Source organism: Mycteria americana, chromosome 6, assembly GCF_035582795.1.
Source record: "Mycteria americana isolate JAX WOST 10 ecotype Jacksonville Zoo and Gardens chromosome 6, USCA_MyAme_1.0, whole genome shotgun sequence".
Classification (NCBI taxonomy): domain Eukaryota; kingdom Metazoa; phylum Chordata; class Aves; order Ciconiiformes; family Ciconiidae; genus Mycteria; species Mycteria americana.
The window spans coordinates 29,942,549-29,956,271 of record NC_134370.1 but is presented as its reverse complement, the minus strand read 5'-3'; the positions used below and the strand labels follow the sequence as shown (position 1 = coordinate 29,956,271).

Genomic DNA, 13,723 nt, shown 5'->3' with positions numbered 1-13,723 from the left:
TGTGACGTTAAAAGACGTTTGGATGAGGTGGTTAGGGACATGGTATAGTGGTGGTCTTGGTAGTGTTAGGTTTACGGTTAGACTCGATGATCTTAAAGGTCTTTTCCAACCTATACGATTCTGTGATTCTGATCTTGAATTGAAATATCTATAAATGTTTGCAGCTCACTTCAAGTACAAAAGATTCTTTTTATCAAGCATACTGGAATGAATTTACAACAGCCACATCCACTCATGAAAGATCCATGCTGTGTTTAATTGTGAGAAGCAGTGGTAACAGCAGTGGCAGAATCTTCCATGGAATTATATATAATTTAGATCCGAGTCCTCCCTATCATGGATTAAGAACTATTGTTGTGCTGGTTTTGGCTGGGATACAGTTAATTTTCTTCATAGCAGCTAGTATGGGGCTATGGTTTGAATTTGTGCTGGAGACAGTGTTGATAACACAGGGATGTTTTAGTGCCTGCTGAGCAGTGCTCACACAGAGTCAAGGCCTTTTCTGCTCCTCACCCCACCCCACCAGCGAGGAGGCTGGGGCTGCACAAGAAGCTGGGAGGGGACACGGCTGGGACAGCTGACCCCAGCTGACCAAAGGGCTATTCCATACCATATGGCATCGTGCTCAGCCTATACAGCTGGGGGAAGAAGAAGGAAAGGGGGAACGTTCAGAGTGATGGCGTTTGTCTTCCCAAGTAACCGTTAGGCGCGATGGAGCCCTGCTTTCCTGGAGATGGCTGAACACCTGCCTGCCCATGGGGAGGAGTGAATGAATTCCTTGTTTTGCTTTGCTTGCGTGCGCGGCTTTTGCTTTCCCTATTAAACTGTCTTTATCTCAACCCACGAGTTTTCTCACTTTTACCCTTCTGATTCTCTCCCCCATCCCACTTGGGGGGAGTGAGCGAGCGGCTGTGTGGGGCTTAGTTGCCGGCTGGGGTTAAACCACGACAATTGTGTATTATATTACAGATGCTAGTCTTGGGTAGAAAGGTAAGGTATGATCCAGTCAGAGCCAATGCTAATCAGTGTGCTAATCTGCATAGCTCTTTTGGAGTTTTACCTCTTAAAAAGATTCATGAGTTTGTGATTTGACAGACCCATTCACTGAAAGGCCAGGAGAAGGAAGAACTGACCTTTCTGAAATCCAAGAGAGAAGAAAGGGAGCTGTCATTCCCTTAACTTTTGCAGGGGAAGGGCAAATTTATGTTTCCCACACTCTGCCTCATTCTGCCTCCATGCCAGCGTCACAGGGTGAAGTTGCACATACAGGTTAGTTGCCTACAGAGTTGCAGAAATCTCTTCCCTTAGTTTTCATATCATCTCTTACTGTTTATCTCCTGTAGTGAAAGCAGTTTAAGTGTCACAATCTGCTCCTAACTGGATGAACTGGAGTTAAGCTAAACCAGCAACATAATTTTATACAGTCGCGTGCTTTTCCCCCTTGTGTGACTACACACCATACCTGCTGATACCCTGTTTGAGAAAGTTGTGTTTGCTTAGCAGGAAAATAGCATTATTTCAAAGGAGCTGTCAAACTAATAACCTGTAATCTTTTGCCTTGAGGCTGGATCAATAGGACTGCAGTTTCAATACTTTGTGTAGCAAGACAGAAGGACCAGTAACAAGGCCATCTGCTGAGAAACCAGTAAAATTTTCTGACCTTCAGTCTGCAAGTATTTGCTAGTGCTTTAAATAGAAAATACTGCAGATAAAATAATAAATATAACTTAGTCTAGCATAAGCTGAAGAAAATATATGGAAGCCTGTAAAATAGAAGGCATGTTATTGTAAGTGTGCAGGCAAAGGAACGAGAGCTGGAGGCATGGCTGATAAACAGTTAGATATGGACTAACAATAAGAATATCAGCAATTCATATCCAAGACTAACAAGGTTCTACACAGGACACCTGTGGTATGCTAGGGGGGGTGGTCAGGAAACATCCAGATACAGCATTTAATACAGCATATGCAGTATGAGCTGAATGTCTTGTGCATCTAACTGACATCTAAGTGCACCTTGTGCGTGGATAAACTAAGTAACCGATTAACACACATAGAATTGACACAGAAAGGAGAAAGCATGATCCAGCACATAAGGAAGTCACTACAATATATGTAAAAGGGAACTATAGCTCAGATTCAGGCTGCTGAACAGATAAACAAGGCCTTCTGCGTTCGCTTTGGTCACCATAAACAGTCATTGTAATTTCTTCCAATCTTAGCATAAACAATCTTTGTAGATGACAGGGCTTTTTACTTGAATCTAACGTTCCTTCTTTTTTTTAAAATGGGTAAGTTTTAAGTCTTTATATATGATTTCTTCCAAATAACTCATGCTCTTATATCACTTGGTTTTATAAATGATTCTTCATTTCCAAACACTAACAGCAAGCTTTCCATTCACGAACACCTCTCCTTTTTGTTTTATGTAATTTGATAAAGAAAGCCTGACTGAAGGAGCTGCAGTAATAAAGAAATGTACTCACACACAGTCCAGTTCAATGAGGAGACAGAACACAGAGCTGTAATGTAAAACTACAGATAAATACATTAAGCTACCATGATGGCTCACTAAATGAAATCATAATTGCTCACTATGTCATGCTCTAATAGTAGCACATGGAGGAGAAAATCTGGAAGTGTTTTAAATAAAGGGAGCAGGAAGTCTTCAGAATGTAATTTTCAATAGCAAAATATTTTTTCATTAAGAGATTAGTAAATTCATCTGGAAGTAAACTATGAAAAAGCTGGTGCATATTCTTCACAAAGGCAAAGAATTGTCTGGCAAAAACTTGAACTTGAAAGGATTCTTCTTTTTCTTTTTTTTTTTTTTTTTTAAATCTTTGACTAGCAGTGCACTGTATGGGCAATGCACCTGACCTGTTTGTATCCATTAAACCATTAACACTTCATCAAACTTGTTTCCCCTTTGTGGTCACATGCTCTTTACTATCTCTCATTTTTAGTTTCTACAATACCTGTTCAGAAAAATTGCTGCCTTCTATCTTTAGAACATGCCTAGTCTTTAGAATATAGCTTCCAGTTAAAAAGCAGTCAAGAAGGACAATGTATTGTAAAAGAATAAGAAAGCTCATTTCACATTAGCAATTAGCCTATTTACATTAATTATTCAATTGCCTCATTCTACAATTTCCCTGTTGTTCTTTTGTGCTTCCTTTCTCCTTGCAGCATGTTACAGCTCACATTACTTCACTTTGATACTTTGCTCCCTTCTAAGGGGAGCCATGAGTCTAAAACATTTATTTTGTTTGCTAATAACCTGTCTGTGTAGACACTTTGGAACTGTAATGGCACTAGAAAAACAATTCCAAAGCCTTCAAAAGAACTGACAGACTGAAACAATCATTATGACCTAAGTGGAATGACTTAGTATATGAAGGATAATCTTATTTCTCAGAAAACAGCAGAGCACCTCTCATTTCTTAAGGAAGAAGCTGAGGACTGAATTAGAGCTGATGAAGTATTTGGGTTTTGTCGTATGTTATGGGTCTGACTTGACTTGAGACATCCATAATCAAGCACCAGAATCTACCATAGGATCTAAACACTTACCTCTAAATACTGTACTATCTTTGAAAAATACTATCAGAACATCCAGTAGATGTTTGATAGGAATATGTTCTGAAAATATAAAAAAGTGTTCCATCTCACAGCAAGTAAACAGATGATGATGGCTCTTATAACAATGTGTAAATCCACCCATATAGAGAACACATATATGGTGTATACATATTTGTGTATAGCGCCCCAATAAAACCTGTATGTGTATGTTATAAACATTACTGCCTTGCAATTATTTCAAGGTAAAGTACTATTACAGTATTATTACTATTTAAAGGCCATGGTGCAAAACCAGAGTGAGCCTACCATCAGTCCTTCAAATGCTAGACACAGATTTTCCAGCCTGACTTGTTTCATTCAGTGTTTAGGAACCCCTTTATGTAATACAACAGAGGGCTCTCATTCATCCTGAGTAACCATTGTGATATTCATATCATTCATCTCTGTGTCTGAATTCAGCAGTGATGAAAAGCACAGGACTAAGCAGCCTTGGAAACTAATGTGCTCGGTTTAACCACAGAATAGGGACGATAGGGGTGGCAGCAGTGCATGCCTCCCCACTCAGGCCTAACACTATGTGTCAACTCATTTTCTAATGTAGAGTTATGTGATGAAGGCGTGATTTGGTGTCCAAGCTTGTTCCATATCTGTTTTTCCTGCCCAGATTCCCAGCAAAGGTAACACTCATTCCTAACAACATTTTTTGAGAAATCCACACAGATCAGGAATGATGATTAATACTAAATGACTGTGGCGTTACTTGTTTTACACAAAATCAACCAGGTGGCAATAACTATGAGCCTGTGTTGACCTGGGTGTATACCTGCAGCAGTCACAAGCCACAAAGTCTACAGATATTCGAACTGCTAATCACAACTGTGTTCGCCCTCTCTGAGAACAGGCTGGCAGAGCAGAAAACAGAGAAGTCTACCTTTTTGATAAAGAGAGTAAGACATAGCCTCTTCTAAATCTGTCATCTCAAAAGTTGTCTTTTTTTGACTTTTCCCAGACAATTGTTCAAAATAAATTTTTATATTCTGTAACTCTTTTTTAATTTCACGCTTCTTCTTCATTTACTTGCATAAATTAGAGACCCAGAGCTGTCCTGCAAATGTGTGCAAGACACCAGGTACATTGTAATTGACAACTTTTATTTTAGCTGGTTCTATCATTTGAGTCAGGAATTCTCCGATTCCATTCCACATGTTTCCTAATCACAAGGTGTTTTAGATACCAAGCTTTGCACATAGCTATTTTTTGGATGCGTCTTTCAAGGCCTGTGGAAGACAGTGGAAAAGCTCTCAGTGAATTCAGGAGATTTTTAAGAAGATCTTGTGTCTTTTTCCCAAAGTACCCCATCAACAACAATTCTAGAAGGGAAAAAAAATCCCAGACCCCTGGGTCTCAGTTTACTTAAGCAGAGAATCTATCTGTGTACTTTCTCAAATAGAAGTAAAAGCTAGATAACAATCAAGCAGTGAATTAAAAAATAGATCATTAATATCAAGAAGGTTGTATTTCTGCTGGGTTTACAACTCTTGCTTTACATCTTCCTAACATGCATTTATTGAATGATTAGAAGGTTCTTCAAGAGCAGAAGAAAAAATGTGCTTTTATATTCAAAGCAGCAAACTATATTCAGTTAGATGTTTTTCAAACCAAACTACCACCATTTCTCTGTCCGTTAGAAAAATATTACAATACAAGCGATATTTTATAAGATATATTTCCCACAGTTCAGCTATACCAATATGCCCAGTGTTGCCACTGCTGTTGAAGGACTCAAAATTAGTAGACTTTCAGAAATATTAAGTCTTGAATCCTTTACTGAGAGCACCTGATTTACAGAACTGTTGTCACTATTTAGGTCTGCCAGATTTTCTTCTTGAAAACAAGTTTCTTCCTGAAAACAATATTAGCCATCTGAAATTAAACCTTGATCTATAAATGTTTGCAACATGATCCTGTTAAACTGAAAATTGTGTTCCTTGGCTCTCCTGACCTCAGGGATTACTCAGCTTCTGCTCCTCTCAGCATTTTGCAATCCATCCTTCAACTTGCTCTGATCAGCTTCTTCACGGCTTGCCGCTCCCTTAGCCAGTAACTGCACTGCCACCCTGACTTCCCTTGAAAAAATAGTTCTCCACAATAGGAACCATGCTACTGCAATTACATTTTAAAGGTACAACCTTTAGGGCAAGTACCTCATGTTTCCAGATCTGTGATATCAGCCTCTGAACTTTCCTTTCAACCTGAAGGCAAGTAGAGATCTGATAGTGCTACAGTAGATGCTTAGCAAACATGCATAGAGCCACCTCACAGACAGGCAATGAATAAATTCCTCATTTTGTCATACCGTATTATACTCGCTACATATCCAAGAGATTCCTTTTATATCGTGGATAAATAACATCAACAATCATAAAACATTGGTCTCAACTAAAGCTGGGGAAATACTTAGAGATCAGCCCCCCCTGCAAACAGCAACACTCTCCTGTGTTCTGAATGGAAAATAATCAAGTGCAGAACAGAATACGTGAGAGCGAAAAGTCTAACAACGGAAGTTAAAAAAAAATATCAAAAATATCAAAAGTAACAGCTGACAAACCAGTGGGAATGGAAAAAATAATGCTGAAACAGATTCCAAGCAAAAGAGAAAGATTAAAGGACAAATGAAAGACAGAGCAAACAAATGGAAATATTATCTGTTTCAGCCACCACCATCCTTTTGTTAAATACGTATGGGAGGAAGAGGTCTCTAGTTTTGTTGCCATATGGAATTCTATTCCCAGTGTCTTATGCCTGCAGTAAACTGAAAACTACAATTTGCTAACGTCTGTGATAGAGTTTGGCAAAACTCTTCAACATATAGGGAAGGCTGGTAACTATTCCTTTACTTGGCATGGGTCGCACGGAGGTTTGAAGAGAAAATACCAGTTCAAAGCTAAACTTGGCAAAAACAATGAGCGTGTCTCCCTTTCTAGCCCTTTTGAGAGGCAGACCTCCCATCCTAAACACCAAATTACTTCCCAGTTTTTAAAGTGTACCAGCAACAGAGATCTTGGCAAAGAATATTCTGAATTCAGATTTACAAAAAAGTTTCATACATCTTGATAAAACATTAGGATGCCCTTGTGAAGTTAGATTCATCTGCCCAAATTCATCAATTAGCAGGTAAGAAATCAGAATATGATTATGAACTTCCTGGTTATCAAAATGATCAGAATTTACCTTTGACTAAATTTAGACCAATTTCTTAGTTTTCATAGTCAAAAACTGAAGGTGTAATTCTTTTCACTCAAACCTAAGGCAACTATGAAACAAAACAAAAGAAACAGCTGGGTTTTGTACAAAAGATATAGACACCAATTACCTTATATCCCAAGACAGTCTCGGTGACACCTTAATTGCTTGTTCTGATTCTCTTTCATTTTAGCAGCTTGAGAACTGAACATGATTGCACTGTGGCCCCTAAGTGAGCATAAGCCACTTAAAAAAAAGGTTCATTGCTTCCCAATCCAAATGAAGTAAAGATCATATAATTTTATGGTTTCTGAAGGGATTAAAGATGGTTTTAAGTTACAAATAACATTTTAAAATAGATATTTAAAAATAACATTTTTTTCTTTACAAACTTAAAAAAAAATCATCCTATAGTGAAGGGGTAAATGATCTAGGTTTTAGCAGGGATCTATTACTCAAACGTAGCAAAAATAATAGACTTTACATCCAAAACTCAGCTGAACATTACAGTTTGTATCTTTAACATGTTCATTTTTTTAATCAAGAAAACAGTAAAGCCTATTCAAAATGAGCTAAAAACATCTTAGTGGAGTTCAGATAAGGATGATAATTTCAAGAGACAAACGGAGATGGATGAAGTTGAAGCTGATATTCGTTTAAGAAGTAACTTTTTGTGAATAAGGAAGGAAATGCTCAGATTTGAAAAAGGCTTTTCTTTACTACAGGTTTGACCACTCCACTTCAAATTAAACATTTTGTAGTGATTCTTCAAATGAAGACAAAAGGAAAACTTCAGGTACATTAAGCATGCCATAAGTTACGCTGTTTCACATACCATGAAAATGCCCTAGATGATATATATTTTAAAACAGAAGCCAGTTTGATGACTTAATGTGGGAAACATGCCAAATATATGAGGGTAAAGACATTTTTGCATTATTATTTGGACTTCATTATTTTAGCCAAACACATCTCTCTCTAACCTTCATCTCTGTATAATTAGAAAATGTCATATGTCCATAGTACAATTTGAAAACAGTGAATCTGCTAATGCTTAACTTTAGCTAGAAAGCTGAACAACCTGACAGTCAAAGCAGGTAAGCAACGGTCTACTGACCTTGGCAAAAACATGTAATTCTGTAACAAACTAATATCTACTTTTTCAGTACTGCTGTAATAGATATCTCAGTGCATTGCATTCAAAAAGTCCTTAATGTGAGGCAGAATATTATACTCCCATTTTATGGTCCAAAACTGGGATATAAGAAAAAACAGAAGTTGTTCAAGGATGTGAAGGACCTGATTATACCTGTCTTGAGAGATGCTTGAGGTTTTAAGAACCTGTCATCATAACACTAGACAGCATTAAATACTAGGCAGCAGTTCTTTCCGCAGAAACATCCACCTATCCCAATGATGATTATATTATTGCCCCATTGGCTCAAGTAGTTAGCCATAATTCCGGGCTTTGCAGAATGGCTTTCATTTGTATTGCCAAATTCTTATACAAGTCAGCTATATTCTGCTATATTTTTGTTCATACACAAAAAACATATATAATATCCAGGTTCCCTGAATACAATACAAAACAACACCCAGAAGATCCTAAATAGGCCTATACAATAGAAGTCACACTCTTTATTCAAATAAGAAGTAAATAAAGAGTAGAAAAAAAGATTTTTGGCTGGATCAAAACTTTTTTGGTTGCCTTCCCCTCCCCACTCTCCCCGCTCCCAAACTGGAGGCCAATTCAGTGAAGAGGAGTTTTTTTCTGGAAAAAAGAAGTTAAAGTATGTCAATACTTTGTAATATTTTGCTCAGGTTTTTTGTTTCTTTTTCCTCAAAGTTTGTCTGCATTACAAAATGTAACATAGACACTACATAACACTACAGGACATTGACTACTGCATCTGTAACAGCCTGACGTTTAGCTTCCACCACTCCAGCAGAGTTACAAGGCAGCTGAGTTGTTCACTAAGGATTACGATGAATCTGATCAGAGCTGCAGAAGCTAAAACAGCTAACCCAGCAAATAGGTACCAAAGCAGCATTCATGTGGATCTCTGCAAAGAAAACCACTGAGCTTTGTGCTGGGAATCTATCTTAATTATCTTTGTCAGGCTCCTTGAGTGGGAGGAGGGCAAGCGAGGTACTTTGCTCGCTTTTACAAATGTCATTGGATAGTCACAGATTCTTAAAATATGAACAGCATGATCTGAGAAACTGAAGAAAGATCATTAATTCCTCAGTTCTTGCGGTGATTAACAGACTAATCCAAAAGCCACTGAAGTCAGTAGAAAGACTGCACAGGCTTTAGCTCAAGTCCAGATGCCTTCTTAATTTAAGGCGTGAATTATGTTCATAACTACTCATGTCAATTTATACGGATGTGAGCTTCCCACAGCAGAGAACGCATTTACCATTGGACCACACAGAAAGATCATGGTTGAAAATACTTTTGAAAAACATCCACAGATGAAATTTTAATCAGTTTGTCTCTCAGAAAGAAACCACACCAAAGGTCTTTTGTAAGAAAACAAAAAACCCTGTCTGCATCATTGTTCATAAGAAATGGAAGTATGTAGCATTTACAAGCTATTCGTGACTGACTTCATTGTCTTTGACTAATTAAGCCAGTGAAAATAGCAGCTTCCTGATGTCTTTTAACACATAAGGATTTGTGTATCATAAAAAGGAATCTGAAATATATGAACCACTAAACTTGTTCAGAAATCTTCCTTGCGTGGTTCCGTTTAGAACGCCCACACATCTTCATCTTATGCTTAGAGAATCATGAAAATAGGATCAGGGTCAGCTTAGTGCTTTGAACAAAGAAATATCAGACTCACCAAAAACAGCAAGGAAAAAATACTGAGATTTAACTTTAAAGTGTTTCCAGTCCCTCAATTATGTCAGCTCTTAAGCCAGAATTCTTTTTTTCATGTTTAACAAATATAAAGATCATTGCTAATACCTATGAAGATGCCTTACCTGTGAATTTGATATCAAAGATTCAGCTGCATAGCAAATGCTACACAGAGCAAAAACCTCAGAGATGCTAGGAACTCCAGCAGATATGACAGCAAATTATGGATCTGAACAGGAATTGTTTTTCCCATTTCATGAAAACTGCCTAAAATCATACACTCCCAAGCCTTTTTTAGAAAATCAAGATCTTTCAATAATTTTTCTTTGCAAAAGGAAGTGAGAAAGAAAAAATTCTACCCCGGTTTAGAAAGTACAAGGATTAAATAGATATGAGTTCAAGTCCTTCTTGCAAATCAGGCAAAGCAAAAACTCAGTCATCCACATACCATACCACTATGGTATTTGCCAGTTTATTTTGGAGTCCTCCTCAGCCTATCTTGGTCTCATTCCTCCTGCTTGGCTTGCTATTTTACAGCAAGTATATTTTGGCCAAAATACTCCTGAAAAAAACTTTGGTAATATGAGTTACAAATTAGTCTACTTAATCAGAAAAAAAGAAAACAGGAAATTCATATGCTAATAATAGGAATGATGCAAAAATCTTGTTTTAACAGGCACTAGGTTTCACAATGTCAGTAGACGTTCCTTTTTGTGATGAAAGCTGGCAAGATTTATTTCCTGAGCGTATGTTTACAGCTCTATTATATAAGAAATGAAGGATCAGTGTATTACCATGAAACCACTGAGCAATCCTGTTGGTGTTCCTCTCAAACCCAGCACGTCGAGGGATCTGCTCTGCTTTGAACCAGCGAATAATGACATCTCGGGAAAAGGGTCTAGAAGGACGCTCCCAGATGTTACTGCATTGAAAGGCAAGTAATTACAGAAAAGAGTCAGCCAGAGAATTAGCAGTGTATGAAAGCAAGGGGCAATACAAATATTAATCTCTTTTTTATATATTTACAAATCAGACGGCTACAAAATGGTGAGTACAACTGCTGTTCAGTATAGCTCAATGAACAATTTTAACCTTTTTTAAATTTGTTAAAATTATTTGAGGTTTTATGGAAACCAGAATATTTTGATTTTACATTTGGAATGGAACCTTAAACATTTTCTTAAGCACAGAGCTTAAACTGAAGAACATTTTACCATAAAAGATGCAATGGACATTTCAGTCAGCTTTCCTTTTCCACCTCATTTTTATTCCAATGTACATATTGACAAGCAATGTTTATTTTTTTGCTCAGAGCATACTCCTTTTCACTGGCAAGACGTTCTAAATCAGAATCAGCTATAATAGGTTGTGTATCCAAACCATTGAGCATGACAGAGGGAATGCTTTGTTTAAACTCTTATGTTCCCTTTGCATTCTCTACTTCCCAGCCTCCCCCACTGTTTCTACTACCATCTATGCATTTTAGATTATTTTAGCTAGTAGGAGGCAAATCAGGTAAAATATGTGGAAAATCCATTCAGCTACCCCAAATAAGGACTAAGGTATATTACATCAAATGAAAGTATGACTGCATTCCAATTAAGCATACAATCACATTTACCCTGATAACAGTAGTAAAAGGGAGGTTTTACAATGGATTTCTGTATAGTTTGAAATCCCATGGGTTTCTGGGTGCTTAAACTGTTAACGCAAGTTACCACACTTTCATTACTGTTCTTCTTCAGATAAATAGGATGAAGGCTAGTGTGGGTATGTCTACTTGTACTATAATTTCACTTTCATTTGTTGAGACATACACGTCACAGTGCCCAGTACAGTAGCTGGCTACATACTTCTAGCTTTCCTTCTCCACCTGCCATGGAGCTGCCAGTTAATGTTGTATATTTCTAGACAACATAACAGAGAACTATTACTAAAATTAGAACGTCAGCTCAGGAGTCACCAAACAGCGTTAAACTAATTTGTGAGATAATCAAGAACCCTCAAAACCAATCAAGGTTCTACAATTCATGACAGCAAGGTGCTCTTTTGAAAGGAATAAAAGCAAAAAGATAGATACTGTCTGCTCGATGATATGCAACTGAGTCCTCCTTTCAGCTTGCCTTACTATTACTAAAACTAGTGATTGATTCTGTTGATATCAAGTGATGAAGCCTGCAGTGAATGTAACAGTTTGCTAAATTCCACAAACACATGTGAGTAGATCTGACCAATATGCATCATAAAATTTGAAGATACCACCATGAGTGTGCGGAGAAAGTGAGAATTCAGTTACAGACACACATTAAAAAAAAAACAAACTACAAGTGTTTCTTATTTCTGTTTTTGAATATTTTCAATAAAGAAAAAAGAAACCCTTTGAATTTCAGGGCTCTACAGTCCATTCTTGTTTCTTAACCCATTTCTCCCTAATTCAATTTAGTTTTGAAAGACTTGTCAAATCCATAATTTTTTCTGCCCTGTGCCAAATCTCAAAATTACTCTGTCAGTTTCTGTACAGCTACTGTGGTTGAGCTTGTCCAGTAGGGGCAGGAAGAAAGAAATACAGCCACAAAAGTAAAAATAAAAAAACCACAGTAGGCAAAAGGATAAAAGTGAATAAGCGGGCCAAAGAGTTTCATCAGGAAGAGAACACTCAGCAAAATAAGACAGACAGTAGGGAAAAAAAAATGAAAACTTTCTAAACTATATAGAAATTGTAAGAAAGTGAAATCTCAAGTAAGAATAAGACAGTACTATTTTCATGCGACTTTTTAAAAGCAAAGGCAAGGCAAGGTAAAAACTACAGGAGCTATGCTTCATTCTGAAAAACTTAGACACATAACACTGAACCCACATTCCCTTGAGACAAAAAATCTGTCTCATACTAGTGGTAAATAACAACATACTGTGCATCTCCTCCTTGACCTCCCAGGCCACTGGCAAAGTAAAATTTTAGATAGACATCTGCTCCTGCTTTACCATACCAGTGTTGGGTGTGAGAAGTTGAATTATATACATTTATGTATATTCACTATTAAAGCACATGTTTAAAGTCACTTTTATTTTTCTTGATACCTTCAAAATCAAGTCATGGACAGACAAAGAGGAGCCTTAAGAGATAAGAAAAATAAATACTGCCTGGTTTTTGACGTATAGGCATAGCTTAGAAACAGATAAATAGTACGGAACATGAGCTGGATAATGATCAGAATATTTTCCGCTTTTTTTCAGGGCCTTTTTGAAAAGGATCGCATCTAGCACCACCAAATTCTATAGTAAATAACCTCACCTCAGAAGCTCAGAACTTTAGGTCAAAGTTATGGACTGTCTTTTTCAAAATCTGCCACTTTTACTAGTGTTTTTATTACTTCAATTTGAAGAAAACTTTAAGTAGTTTGGAAAAATAATGAGAGAATTCCTTTGACAAGTTGCTTTGGTGGTAACTTTAAAGATCTTGCTCTCTCTGAGAGTAAAATTCTGATTCTTCCTCAAACTGGGAGTTTCGGCTGCTGTTACCAGCGAGTTTCTGTCTCTCAACACAGCAGAGCAAAGAACTTGTCAAAGCAGAACACATTTCCAAACAACGAGGGACTGATTCTCTCTGGTGCTACACTGACTGGTAAAGAAAAACAACGTAATGGAACTCTTTCCTTTCTGAGCTTGGATATGAGTTGTTGGAATTATTATTTTTTTTTTTAGTATTCATTGCTACCATCCTGCCAGGGCTCACATTGCCTTTATCACCACATGAAGCCCAATTAATGGTATAAGAAATAACCAGGAAAAGAGTAGAGTGACTAGTCAACTTTCTACCATCCATCTGTCAGTTTGGATTCTTTTCCTCTTCTGCAATTCATGGCGCTCCCTAAATAGTCAGATGAAAGATTAATAAGCACCAAAGACACCTGATTTTGCCTGAAAAAAAACTTAACCCCCCTGAAACTTAGGGGTATGGCAGATCTCTGTAAAATGTTTCAGAGAGCTATTAAGCAGCAGGGAGTTTTAGGCTTGAGGCTTAAGACTTGCCTA

General features: G+C 37.3%; 1 protein-coding gene across 2 annotated transcripts in view; it reads right to left on the bottom strand.

Annotated features, from left to right (window-relative positions):
* SH2D4B (SH2 domain containing 4B) overlaps window positions 1-13,723 on the bottom strand; it is a 74,462-nt gene that overhangs the window by 27,002 nt on the left and 33,737 nt on the right. Inside the window, exon 6 of one of the 2 annotated variants that reach the window (XM_075504123.1) lies at window positions 10,486-10,613. In XM_075504123.1, coding sequence (XP_075360238.1) covers window positions 10,486-10,613 — 128 coding nt within the window. Of the gene's footprint in view, window positions 1-10,485; window positions 10,636-13,723 lie in introns of both variants that reach the window. The other variant, XM_075504124.1, reaches the window with a different exon arrangement.